This window comes from Aythya marila (assembly GCF_965140915.1).
Source record: "Aythya marila genome assembly, chromosome: 9".
Classification (NCBI taxonomy): domain Eukaryota; kingdom Metazoa; phylum Chordata; class Aves; order Anseriformes; family Anatidae; genus Aythya; species Aythya marila.
Genome location: NC_139050.1, coordinates 15,453,565 through 15,467,548, shown reverse-complemented (window position 1 = coordinate 15,467,548; position 13,984 = coordinate 15,453,565). Strand labels below are relative to the sequence as shown.

Here is a 13,984-nt window from a genome sequence, read left to right as displayed (position 1 = left end):
TGCTGCTCTCGGAGGACTCGCGATTATTTATTCACATTTAGTGTGGGTATGTGCTCACATCAGGGAGATAGAGCTATTAGCTTTGGTACTTTTGATATTTTTTCCCCCCCTGGATGTTTTAAAAGGTGGTGTTTTTATTTAAAAGAGGAAAAAAAGAGATGAGCAACCTCCGAAGTGATACTTTCACCTATTTTTAAGGCACGCTCAGCTGTGATCTGGGGGCTGAAACCACTTGATTTCTGTTAGTTTTCTTAAGCTATCTGCCCTTTTCAGGCAACGTGCAGTTTGTGAGCAGCAGCAGTGAGGAAAACCCAGCTTTTTGCAGACCCGAGTCGTTCTCAAAACATGAGAGGCCTTTTAAATTCACTAAAGAGCTAGATTGCTCCTCTGACAGCCGTCAGTAATAGATGCTTCAGGAAAAAAGTAGAGCAAAAGAACAACTGTAGTTTGTTCATTCATCCATCTGAAACACTTTATTAATTTTGGCAGCTTAATAAGTTAGGGTCTTCCCTGCAATTTGTTTAGACTGTTGTGCTAAACAGCACCAAAATGTGCCAAAACAAATGTTAGTCTAATTCTCCTTGGAATCCATTTATAGTCTTGGCTCCTGTCACAGCTGCTCCTCTGGCAGGGGCTACTGCTGTTTACTAGCATTGTGGTGAAACAACCCTTATATGAAAATCTTGTGGGGTGCCCCCATCTTTGCAGGAGGAAAAGCGATCACCTGACCCATGCTTTAATTAAGCTGAACTGAGAGTTTTTTGTCAAGTGCAAATATATTCGAGAAATTCCCCCTCATGTCCCTGCAGCCGTTGAGTATTTTGACCCGGGCATAAAAGCTGCTGTGTTTCAATTTAGAAATGGGCCAGTGGGATGAGAATGTGCAGCTGTGGAAGGCGCGAGTGCTCCAGCTTCGTCACCGCTCCTCTTGGGCCCACCTATTTCTGTGAGGCTTGCGGGAGCTTAAGGGGATAAAAATGGCCAAGGTAATTAGCAGATCTGGCAGAAATCAGCCGAGTGGGTTCAGAAATGATTGGAGGTGAAAGGTGGTAGGGAAGCAGGCATATCCTGATGTGGTAGAACTTTATTCTGTTTTTTAAAATACAGCAATTTTTCAGATTTTTTTCAAGAATATTTGTTTTACTCCAAGACCTCTGCTGCAGTGGCTAGGTGTAGGTGAAGTCAGTAAATGATTTAAGGTACTGCAATCTACAGACAGCTGGGCAGAGGGGAATTGTGCACCACTGAAGTGCTTTACCTGCTGCTCAAAAGTCCCTGCTCTAGGTGAAAAGCTCATGTTTCAGGAACAAAATGGAGGTGTTTTCCCCCCTCTTTGGGATTCCTTATGATTCAGCATCCCGGTGGACACAGAGGTATTTAACTTATTGAGAAGGGTGGCCAGATTCTCTGCTGTCTAAATACAGCATCTGCAGCAGTGTGGAATGTGCATTGTACAGCTGTGAATGTCCCAGGCATTCAGTGTGTCTCCTTTTTCACACAATAGCTTCTATTTATGGGTTTTCATCAAGTTGGTCTTATGCATTCAACATATCTTTGTGTGTTTTTTCCTTTTTTTTTTTTATTTTTTTTTATTTTGTAAGGTTTGTAGAAACTCCGAGCCACTTCTCCTGGAAGGAGAGTTACTACAGATCAGCCATGTCCCAGAGCTCGCAGCCCAGGGAGTTCCTCAGCCCAGAGGTGATCCAGCATATCTGGGACTTCCTGGAGCAGTAAGTAATCCTTCGGTGGAACCTGTGGAAGAAAGCATTTTGGGATGGGACACTTGTGCAGTTAGGTTGCTCAGGGAACTGACGTCGGGGATTTCAGAGTCCTGTGTACCTGTCACTTAGAAGATGTGGGTGTGAGTCCAAGTGACAGCTCTTGAGCTGTGAAGAGGTTCTTTATCTGGGCCAGGAGGAACAGATGCAGGGATCATTCTTGACGCTGACTTTCTTTGAGACTTTTGGTTATTGTGGCAACTGTTTTCCAGCGTATGACCACATAAGCTGGATAGGTGACATTTTTCCCCCTCAGGAAATGGGGTAATGACTCTCTATTTCTTGATGTCCTGGCAGCAAGTTTCCTTCTTCCTCATGCCAGGAAGAGAGAAGAGGTGATGATGGTGCACAGTTCACTGTCAGGTCCTTTGAAGGAAATAAACCCAACCCTGTTCCCATTCCTGACTTGCCGTGACTGATACTGAGACAGTTACTGCTATAAATCCTCCCTGAGTTCTGTCTTTTAGTGATTTAACTCCAGCAGTCTTGCCTCATTTTTCTAGTCAGGCAAATAAAACATCCCTCCAGGCCCAGTCCTGCTCAGGGACTGCCACAGGCGTGGTGAGTGGGTGCTCATTAGGAATCTCTTGCTTTGTCTTGAGACTGGGTCTTGATTATGCCTAAATCCTGGAGGACACCCTGGCACATGGTTAGTTGGAAGGGACAGGATTTGGCCCGTTTTAACTGGGTTACTCTGTTTCTTTCAGGCCAATATGCTCAGTTCAGCCAATTGATTTGAACTTCATTGATGACCCATCTGAAAATGGCCCTACAAATAAAATAGAAATCAGCATGGATTGTGTCCGGCTGCAGGATACGGAGCTGAGTGACCCGATGTGGGTGAGTAGAGAGAAGGATTTCTTTAACCTCTGGAGAAAGATAAGGGGTTTCAGTAGAAACCCTTCCTGATGTGTTTCCCTGAGGATCTTTTACCCTTCTGGGTGGAGCTGTGGCTGCTCTCTGTGATTGAGGAAGTTCCTTCTTGATCTGCCTGTTGTGTCTCACCCATTAAAGCTGGTTAGGAGAGCATGGTGCCACAGGCAACTGGTGGTGAACTGCAGTGCCAATCCTTGTGGCTAACTGAGACTGGGAGAGACCCATGGAAAGGCTCCTCTGTGCCTCCCCAGGGCTGCAACAGACTAGCTCTTCTCCTGCTAAAGCAAAAGCAGCAGAGAGGGATGAGGCGGTGAAACAGGTGGAATTGCTGAGGAGTCTCCTGTGCTTGTTTTTGGCTACTTGGCTCTTCCTGCTGTCTCCTTGCTTAGGGCTTGTTTATGTGGCCCGAGGGTTAAAATAGTTGTTTTGAGTACTGTTGCATTTCTGCTGACCAAGCAGTGAGACTTGAGGATGTTCTTAACTGACTTGTTTTTCACTTGTATCTGGCCTTCAAGAGAAGACTTGGTTTCAGACCCTAACTGTTTTTTTAGATTTGCGTCTCCAGATGGGCAGAGCTAGTGAGCATTTGTAACTAGTCTTGGCTGTGGGTGTCTCACCAGTGTACTTTGAGACTGGAATGCAGATGAGGCACTGGTGGTTGCTGGTTCATGTCAGTTTGTGCCAAAGGCAGAGCTCTTCTTACCAGTTGCTCCGGTAATGAAGCCAGGTGCTGCTCTTGCAGGCAGGAGCAGGAGGTATTTCACGAGTTTGAGCTGTTAGTTTCTGTTCTTCCTGAATCTTGTATACTTTTTGGTATAAATCCTGTGTACTTTGAAGTTTGTGTTAGTGTTTGTATGTTTTCTTGTGCCTCTGTATTTCTGTCCTGAGAAACTTAATTCCTTGACTAATAGAAAAACATCTCTTATGTGCTCAACCGTGGCATGTTTGCAGCAGAGGTGTTGGTTGGCAGTGCTTGTAACCCCGAGGCTTGCATCTGCAGTGAAAGGGTTCCCAAGTCACACTGATGGCAGTCCCTGGTGCCAGAACACTGCCTGGCTGATGTGGCTGCTGAAAAATGGCACAGGATGGGGTAGTGTATTCCTCTTTGCTTGCAGCATTGTGGAGGGTGGAAAGGCCATGCTGAGGTTGGGTATCTGCTTGGCTAATGTGGTAAAGCCATTCCAAGTGCACAGAGAGGTGACAAATGTCAAGTCTGATCATCTTTTGATGTTCAGGGTGGGCTCAGAGGGGCAGCGCTGTGTGCATGCAAGCCTTCAGTCTGAGTCTGGAAGGACACTTCTTTTCCCAGTGCTGTAGCACAGCTCTAGTAAAATGGTGTCTGCTTCAGTAGCTAGTCCAGAAGGTTCCCCATGTTTTGAGGGTACCTACTTCTCAAAATGGGTGGCTTGAGCTAATTATTCTCCCTTAGGAAGCAATCCCTGATAGTTTATAAGCTGCCAACAGAAGGTTTGCTCCTTCCATACCTGGACTTGCTGCATTGAGTGCTAGCAAAGCCTTTGCATTTCCAGCTCCTCCAAGCTGTCAGCAGAGTGCTGCAGTAGCTGGCAGGCTTGCTTGAAGCCCTTGTTCAGAGTCTCCCTCTCCTGTCTGTGGTGCAGTGAAACATCAGTGGGAAATCCCTTCCTCTTGTCCTCTCTGACCACTGCTGAACTGAGCACTGGGGCCAGAAGAGGAAGGCAGGCAGCTTTTGCTGTGAAATTATTTCTTGCTTATGATGGCTTTAATCCCAGCCTTGCAGGAGGCATCTCTGGAGAGGCCAAATGGCATGGTGACATTTTTAAGGAGTGTTTTTCACTGTCTTGATCAGCCAAAGGGGGAGCAGGGAAAATTCCATCCCATCCTTACCCTTACTGTAAGGCAGCAGCTCAGAGCTGCTTGAGCCTGAGTGTCCCCATGTTCATTAACAAATGTTCCACTTTGCCTTCACGGGAAGACAGCACCTTCACTCAGTTGAGAGCTGCACAAAAGCCTTTACAAAGCAAAATATGCATCACAAACCTGTGCAAACAGCCCGTCTCTTAAAAGGAGGAAAGCTCTTTTTACTCCCCTTACCACCACCACCACCTCCCTATAAATTTGCAAACATCCCTGACAGGTGACAACTCCCCCTTGCAGAGCAGTCTGTGTTTGCTTTGCTGTTTCTGGGGCTCGCAGCCTCTGCAGCTTGCACTGGCAGGGAATGTGTAGCCTGGGGCAAGGTGTTTGCTGTTTGTCGTCTTTAATCTGAAATACCTTACAACCCTCTTCCCCTCCAGCTTCTCTTTTCCTTTGGATAGCTGCGGGGCAAGAGCTCCCCTTGCACCTGTCTCTCCTGTAACCTCAGCCGTGTCACTCCTAGACACGAGGTGCCGCACGCAGCTGATTGCAGCAAAGAGTTGAAGAGGGCAGATAAACACAAAGGAATGCAGCAGAAACAGAGGGGCCCTGAGAGATGAACAGTGAGATCAAGGCAGACTGATTTTTATTATTAGACTAGTCTTAGGAAAAGAGCGAGGCAAGCTTTTGTCCAAAATGTACCACCATCTGAGGTTTAAATAGATGCACAGCAAATAAGACTCATTTATTTGAAGCAATTGTCCTTCCATGGACTTGAAGGCAATCCCACCAGGGTTTAAAATAAGTTTTGCACCTACACTCAACTTATGGCTGAAAAATGAAATTTTCAGCCTTAAAAGATATCCACCCTCAATCCCAGGAGTCTTTCTGCTGGGAGCTGTGGTTGTTGTTGTTTGCTTGTTTTGGTATTGCTCACAACAGAAGTGTTGGAGCTTCAGTGTTCAAAGCAGTGCCTGAAGAAGCTGTCCCACTGGTGGGCTGGAAAATGAGCGTGGATCCTTCCCTGCTGAACACCCTGTGGTTGTGTTCATTGCCTTGCAAGTGCAGTGAGGAGGTTGGGTGACAAAGAAACCCCTCTTGTCTGAGCTACGGCTCTGTCTCTGGCTGAACCACAACCTTGCCATTCTCATGCTCCTGTTTGTAAGGAAGAAATATCCTTCCTGCGTCCTGTGGAAGAAAGGACTAAGAGAAATTGGTGACTGGCACTACCTTGGGATGAAAAGAGCTGGAGGGGGACAGGAAGAAGGTTTGTAGGTCTGGTGTGAAATTAGACAGTCAGCAGCCTTCCCCTGGTCGTGTGATTTGACCAGCTCTTTCACAATGTCCTGCACAGCTGGTTTCTGGCTGCCCTGGCTGCTGGCTGTGCCCCTTTTGCTCCTGTGGCCTTAACCACAGGCAGGCTGGGAAGCCCCAGCAGAGATCTGCCTCTTCACGTAGCGGGGACGAGAGGCTGGTGGTCCCTGCGGGCACGGAGAGCGCTTAGTCTGTGCCATGGCCCTGGTGTGGGAGGGAGCTGCGGATGCCCAGGAAGGTAAGTTGAATGTGCATCCTCGTGGCCACCTGCTCTTTGTAGGGTTTCACCCCAAAAATGCTCCCCTGACCAGCTGCCTGTGTTGCAGGGGGACGCTGCTCCTCCGGCCTGGAGGCACGCCGGTCTCTGAGGCTGTCTCCTGTGGCGCTAGGAGCCAGGTGATGTTGTATGAAAAATTGATTTCTTCTGACTGATTAAGCACCCTGGAGCTACGGGGAGGAGGGGGCCGGGGACCTCTGTCGAGGAACGGGCGTGTGGCAGTGCAATAACCCCTGCGCTGCCCTGCAGCCCTCCCGGCGTGCTGTCAGCCTGCCATAAAATCGTTTTCCTTCACCCCTCGGAATTCCTTTCAAATAGTTCCCCGGTGCTAGTCGGGACCCAAACAGAGGTGGCCTGGGCTAAGAACTTCAGCGGGTGGCATCCTGAAAAGGCATCACTGGAGGGGCTTGCAGAGCCTGGAAATCTCCTGGTCTGCTGCCTTTGGCCCAGCAGCGTGCTGGGGGCTCTGGGGACCCTGAGGGCCCTCCCGGGTGGGAGCAGGCACGCTGTCCCGAGTAATGGAGTGGGTCGGCCCCCTCCCCCAGGTACATACCTTCCTTTCATGCCCCTGAGCGAGCCGTCCTCGCAGCCCCTTGCCTAACCAGTTCAGTGGAATGCCTTTTTGCAGACAGTCAGCTCTGGTCAGGGTTTTCTTAACCTGTATCTGTCCCTCCCCACAAAAGGGGGAGAATTCCTGGCTTTTTTTTGTCCTTCCTCACCTTCTGTTGTCGCGGGTGTTTGCTTTGGGTGGACACCACCACGCTGCCTGTCCCACCGAGCTCCCACCTTGGGGTGGTGGTGTGGGTACCTCGGGCAGGGCAGCGTCCTCCTGGGATTCAGGCCCCAGCTTTGTGGGCTGGGGGTGTCCCGGTCCTGGTGGCCAGAGAAGTCTGGGAGGTGCAGTGTGTATTTTGTGTTTAAGTCACAACTTTAGTTCTGCAGCTCTGCTGCCCAGACCGATGTTCTCCTTTATACAGGGAGGTGGAGGAAAAAATAGGCTGTGGGAGAAGCTGGCTGCAGCCTCTGAACATGGAAGCGTTGATGCTCTCAGTCCTTGCACCAGAAACAGGTCTCAGATTTGGTATTCAGTACTTCCTCCTGGGGAATGGAGACCTTTCCCAGACATCTTCAACCTGCTGTGGGCAATCAGGGGAGCCACCCCAGTCACCTTGTGCACCAGCCCATGCAGCTGGAGAAGAGTGGGGCTGAGACCCTTGGGTAGCAGGTCACCGTCCTCTGCACGCCTTCAGCCTTAGCATTGTGTAAATCAGTTCAGTAATTCATATTTGGAGGCCATGCACTAAATTCCTGTGTCCCAAGGAGCCTACTGCTTGTTCAGGATAGGTCAGAATCAGGCTTTGCTGAGCAAGAAGGTGATGGACAGGCATTTAAAAAAAAAAAAAAAAAAAATACTCTTCAAAAGGGTTTGCTGTGCCTGTCCTATCCAGTGCTTTAATACTAAAGGGCAGGCTCTCATCTCTGTTAATTTAGTTGCTCACTTAAGTGTTTTGCTGGGTCAGGAGAAGAGAAGTCTGCTTGCTGCAAGGTAATGGCTGAGGAAGAGGATGGAAGGTGGCGGTGGGGCTGCAGGACAGGGAGAATGTCTGTCCCAGCAGCAGGCAGGGAGGTGGTGTGGTGTGGCTGAGCAGTGCAGGGAGAGTCGTCTGTGCAGAGGCTGGTGACATGTTATGTCTGCTCCCCAGGGCCCTGGCAGGTGTGACAGCCCTGAAGTTTGTTGGGAAATGGTTTTGCACCTGGAGGTGAGGTCTGATTTGATAAGTAGATGTGGCAGTGGCTTGTGTGGCTGTCTGCTTTCATGCATTAAGTATTCCCAGATTGACCATAGAAAGGAAGCAAGGACTTTGTACAGCACAGATATGTGATCAAAGCTTTTATTACTGTCTGGTTTGTGCTTGAGAGAGTTTGAGGTCTGCCAAGTTTCTCTTCTGTGTGGGTATTTGTTCGTTCCATAGCTGTGTAAAGAAAGTTGGGATTATGCAAAGGCATTTCCATAATGAGTAAATGCATTATTCTGTTGGAAGCTTCCCTCCAGCACCTCTCCTGTTTGCAGCTGAATTTATAAGCTCTCCTAATTTAGGCTTGGCATTATAATACTGCTGAATGTTTAATCTCATGCGGCATGGGTCCCTTCAGATCTAATCACACTTAGGGCTGCAGATCCAAATCCAGAAAGAGTCAATTCATTTAGATAGAGCATGCATATTGAGAATGTGCATTCAATTTGGGCAAAACAAAGCCTGATGACTCTTCTCACTCTATGTATTGTAGCGATCCAGAGCTACTCGTTTCTTTAAAATTTTCCATGGCTCCCATTCTTGTGCTTTTTTTTGCCCAGGTTCTGGCTGCAGACCAGGGCTGGTTGCGTTTCCTTTTTGTAGGAACGCAGCCAGTCAGCGAGTATGGTGACACTGAGTGCTTTGTTTTTTTAATTAACGGCATTGGAGAAAACAAACAGATGATGCCTACCCTGTTAAAGACCATCTTGGAAGCATATTTAGAACTGTAATATTTTTCTACCCATTTAGTACATGGCTTCATTTCCAGTTTGGGAGGGAATAAGCTCATTTGAAGCTAAAAAGCACAAGGCTAGTGGAAATGAGCCAGGTGTGGTGGGGTGCTCTGCAGCATGCCAGAGTGTGAGGCTGAAGTGGGAGAGGAGCCTGGCTCCTCAGGAGAGCTGGCTTTAAATCCCCAGCTCGTATTGCTGTCAGCAGGCGAGGTGGAAGAGTGTTGCAATTGCAAATGCTGTCATCTGCCTACATGCAAATACGTCAGAACAAAAGAAGCAGTCGCTTCAGAAGACGTCTTCCCCCAGCAGCCAGGCCTGCCTCCAAAGGTTTCCATGGTGCTGCACGTGCTCCTTGCGTAGGTATGGAGCAATAACGTGTTAGCACTTATTTTACATCTTTAAAAGGAGTGCAGAAATGCTTAATTAAAAAGGATCTTGATCTTAGAACAACAGACCATAGGCACTTTTTGCCTCCGGAGTAAGTTTAGGGATTATGCTGCCTTGCTGGGAACTTCACTGTATATGGCTGTCTGTAGTTGATAGGATCCCCTTTTTTTTTTTTTTTTTTTAAACTAAGTGTACTTCCCATTTTATTAGTTGGGAACATTGTGATTACTGTGGAGCCCAGAAACAGTAAATGACTAGGGCACCTGGCATTTCATCATCCCATGGAGACCAGCTGAATGCCAACAGATGTGGCCGCCCCCCAAATTCCCAATGACCTGGATTGTTTTTTCCTGCCACCTACTTGGTGGAAAAGGGGAAACGAGGCACTTCTGTAGGGTGCTGAACTGAGCTGTTCACCTCCAGCCAAATGAAAACCTCGCAGAGCTTTGTGGCGTCCACTTTGTGGATGGGCACCTCACAGCCCTGCTACCAGGCTGCAGCACTGACTGTGCCCATCTTGGCTGTGCCAGTTTGGCACGGTGTGGGGCTGTGCAGCAATCTGTGAGTGGGCTGGAGGTTCGCAGGATTCTCCTTTGGAGCACAGCCCTGGGAGTGCCCTGCTCCCCTTCCTGATCCACCATGGCCCAAGTGTCTGTGTCGCTCTGGGGTGTAGCTCTTGTTTTTAAAGCCTTCTCCTGCATTAATTGGGATTCCTGCTTTGAAGAAGGCCTGGTGCATCCAAAGCCTGGCTGTGTTGCTTTGTGGTTCTGCAGATCCTGCCTGCAGTCCTGTTAATGACTATTATTTTTCCTCCAATATGTTATGATGAGACTTGTGGACTGGGTAATGTTTTCCTCTGAATGCCTCTACTGTCTGCTTTCCACCTCAGTGTCACTGATTTGATAGTATTTAAATTAACGAGGGAGCGAATTGTCAGGCAGTCACAGAAAATTAAATCAATCTCTGTGAAGCAGAGATTAAGGAGTGGTTTTTGGCCTGGGTAGGTTCAGTCACTGCTGAATAAACCCTTTGCTAATCAGCATCTGAATTTGCAGAGATTAATGAAAGATCAAAGGAGTCTTTGGTAACGACTGCAACTATGTCATCTCTGAAACAAGGATTTGTATCTCCAGCCTGTTTAAAGAGGAAGGAAAGGTACCCTCAAGCACCCTTCTTTCTCTCTGCAGTCATGGTTAGGTAAGGCGGACCACACGGTGATGTCCAAACTGGATTAAAATTAAAGCAGCCTAAAACTAAGGTGATAACTACTGGGGAAGATCCTTGGCCACATAACTGAGCCCTGTGGCTGTCCCCATACCAGTGAGGTGTGTGAGAGCAGGCAGAGGATACGCAGGCAAAGACCAGCATGGCAAAATCCAACAATTCTGCATAGGAAACTTAAGGAACAAGCAGCCTCAGTGCCTGGCTGGGATGGTGGCAGCAGTGTTTGGAGGTCCTGCAGCAGGAGTTGAGAGCTGGGGACCAAACGCACCGGGGGAATATGGGGTAATGTTGATGTGCTTGTGCCAGGAGTGTTGGTGGCTGCCAGGTGCAAGGTCAGAGTTTAGCCAGAGGTCTGGGAGACCAATCTCAAATTGTTGCAGCCTGGTGGCTCTCTTTAAATGTTATCCAATGGATGGAGTGTGTGTGTGTGGAGTTGGCAAGGCACTAGAGCCTGGCTGTAAAGAACTGCTATGATTGTGCATTTATTAACAGCTTTGCATTTCCTGCGAGTGATCTGTAGTTTATACAAGATAAGAGAAGAACACCACTTTCCCCTCAGCTGCTTGTGCAAGAACAAACCTGATCTGTCAACAGTTGCTTCTCTTGTAACTAAAAACAAAGGCTCCCTAATCTGTCCTTATCTCTTTTTTTCCCTTTCCCTGGCCAGATCACTCTGTCGGATGGAGGCTTGTGCCATGCCCACATCCAGCTGGAGGGATGGGTCTGGTTTTGCTGCTTGGGAATCACACAATGAACTGTAACTCTCCTGAATTTTCTTGTATGACTTTCTCTTTTACTTCTGCAAAATGTTCTGTGAATGGCGGGCGGAGGGGTGTGTGTATGTGTGTACCCAAAGGTCCTCAGCAAAAATAAAGCTTGAACATCGAGAGCTATCAGGCAAAAGAGCTGCTGGTGGCAAAAGCTTAAATCCCCAAAGTCCCCTGGCCATGGCTCCATGCTCAGGTGTCTGCTGGCCCATCATTTTGCATTCATCTGTGCAGAAATGTTGTCTGGCCAGTGGGTTTGAAGCTGATCAGCTGCCCTGCAGAGGTCTCTGTCTGCAGAAGGTTGTTTCCTTTTATCCCTAAGCACTTTTACTAAAAGCAACTTCTCTTTAAGGACTTACCAGGGTACACAAATGTGGGGGGAAAAATACATAAAAGGAGCACCAGGAATAAAACAGAGCTTTTGGATTGATAAACGATCTGGTTACCTGGTTTCCAGCCTGCATTGTACTCCCAACTGCAGGAAGGGAGTCTGCTGGCTTTGGTGGGAATAACCTCCCTTGGTAGGAGTAGGAGACAGGACTGGAGGTGGCTGGATTGTGCAGCTGGTAGGGAAGACGTGGGGACCTTGCATCATCTTGGCTGGAAAGCTGAATCTCTCCAGAGGAGTGTCTTTGCTCCCTTATTAAATGGAGCTCGGCAGCCGGAGGGCAGAGTCCCTGGGGGCTGCGTGCGCCCTTCCTAAACCAATATTGCACAGCGGTTGTGAAGGGAACTGGTTTTGTTTCACAATTCCTTTCCACCTTCCCTCTCCCCGCTCCCCCCACAGAGCGTTATCTCCTGACATGATGCCATTAACTCTCTAATTAGCCCTGGGGGTGTTCTGGGGAGATAACGAAGCTAGAGGAGCTCAAATAAGCAGCGTGCGCAGATGTTTACCCAGGGTCGGAGGGCAGACCTGTTGTGACAGCCGATTGCCTTGGGGAGGGAGAAGCCGACCTGTGCTGCAGGCAGCCCGGGAGCAGGGCTCTCCTCCTGCCCTCAGCAAGTCAGTCTTCCCCCTGAGTTTTGAAAATGGGGGAAAAATGCAGCTGGATGTCCTTGGAAGAAAGGATTGTCCTTTAGTAGCAAGCACTTGCAGTACAATCAGGGCATCTTTCTGGCTTGCTGGCTGTGCAAGAGGCCATATCCAGCTGCTTTCTGCAGCTGAAAGGCAGCATCCTGCCCACCACTGCATCTCTTGGTGTGTGTTTTTTTCAACTTTGTCTTGCTATATATATATATATATTTTTTTTTTTGAATGGGGAAAGTCCCTGTTTCGGTATGGAAATTTTTCTTCCTCACCTCTTCTGCTTGGTTTGAGCAGCGAAGGCCAGCTGACCACCTCTGTGCTAGTTTTTTTGGGAAGGAAGTGTGTTTTTTTGTTTTTTTTTTTTTTTTTCCCTCTTTAACCTGGCTGCTTGCTCTTACTGTCCATCACCCGTGTCCCCATGAAATCTTCACTGGAAAAACTCCCCAAGCTAATTGGCAGAGGCTCGTTTTTGAGCATTCAGCAGTTATTCATATGTAGCAAAGGGAGGGGGGGAAAAACCCACACATTCTATTTTTTCCTCCTCCTTCTGTTATCTCAGTCTTAATTTGTAAACATTTCTGAGCTGAGTGGATGTCGCAGTCCACAGTGACGCGGTTGATCCAGATACTATTTTTACAACAGAGTGGAGAGGTCTGAGCAGACTTTTCCCTTTGATCTGCAGGAAATTCTGCATGAAGCCACCTAACAAGCAGGCAGGTGCGTGCAACCCCCCAGCCCCCCCCGAAATTACACAATCTCCAATTAACCTTACCATTAAAAAGACTTGTGGCGATTGCTTTTTTTTTTTCATTTCCATGTTTTAGCACAGTTTCTGCCTCTCCAGGAGGGGTTACCGAAAACTTGCCAATGGTACTCAGGCAGAGATGCTGGGATAGACCGTGTAACAGCATGTGGAAAGCACATTCCGAAGAAAAACCTGAATCTGCAGTTTGACTTGGCCGATGCCTCGTTTTGGAAAGTTAGGGGTCTTGTTTGTGTTCTTTGTTTCTCAACATACCAGTGGGAGCTGCAAAGCGTTGCCAGAAGCTCTCTGGAGTAACTGAGTCAGACCTGGGAGGGTTGCACCTGAAACCTTCCAATCTAACTAATGGTAATTATTTTGGTTTCCTAAAGTGCTGGAGGTCTCCTCTTTAGAGGGAGAGAGATTTTCCTTTCCAAGCATCAGCTGCTTTGCTTTTCTGTCTTCAGCCAAAAAGAGCATCCAAAGGTTGAAGCCCAGACTGATGCTTTGGGTTGATTATTTTTTTGTCTTTTTTTTTTTTGGGGGGGGGGGGCGGAGCAGGGGGTAGGGGTAAATAGGGGTAAAATAATTTATTTTAACATGTGGAAGGAGGGCCTTCTCCTGCAACAATTTGCTTCCTTTGACTGGGCTGGTTGTAGGTAGAGGTTATACCTTGTTACACCAAAGATTGGCCCGCATGTGACTTTATACCATTACAGTTACAACAGAATTTACGATGTTCTCCTTGGAGAAGGAAAGCCTTTTCCAGAAGGCTCAGAAATGATAATTACAGACCCATTGCAGAGGAGTGAGCGTGCAGTCTGAAGGGGATCACTTTAGTTTTGTGACATCTACTTAAGCATTTGCAGTTGCAGGGAGTTGAGATTTTCTCTGACAGCATCTAAAAGATGCTGCCTTGCTCTTTCTAGGTTTTAGCAGACTCATCCGTGTTTAGTTTTTGGAATTTTTGAGTGCTGTCTCCTGCCTGCAGCCTGGAAGCTCTGGGGGATGCTCTGTTACCTCTGCCTCCCATGCCTGGGTGATGGTGGCCTCCTTTGTGGCACCTGTGAAGGGCTGTTTGCAAAAGGCCCCTTGTCAAGCATCTCCTTCAAGATGATAACGCAGGCTAATACTTCTGAAACACCGAGCCAGGTCGGGGCTGTGTGTACAGAGGGCAGGGATTTGTGCTGACATGTCAATTTATTCATGCTATATACACTTCT

General features: G+C 48.0%; 1 protein-coding gene across 4 annotated transcripts in view; it reads left to right on the top strand.

Moving 5' to 3' along the window:
• TP63 (tumor protein p63) overlaps positions 1 to 13,984 on the top strand; it is a gene marked incomplete at its 5' end in the record, with an annotated part of 101,682 nt that overhangs the window by 15,642 nt on the left and 72,056 nt on the right. For 3 of the 4 annotated variants that reach the window (XM_082767283.1, XM_082767282.1, XM_082767287.1), the window contains 2 exons: positions 1,602 to 1,730; positions 2,486 to 2,618. In XM_082767283.1, the coding sequence (XP_082623409.1) occupies positions 1,602 to 1,730; positions 2,486 to 2,618 (262 nt within the window). Of the gene's footprint in view, positions 1 to 1,601; positions 1,731 to 2,485; positions 2,619 to 5,901; positions 6,043 to 13,984 lie in introns of those variants that run through there. The other variant, XM_082767286.1, reaches the window with a different exon arrangement.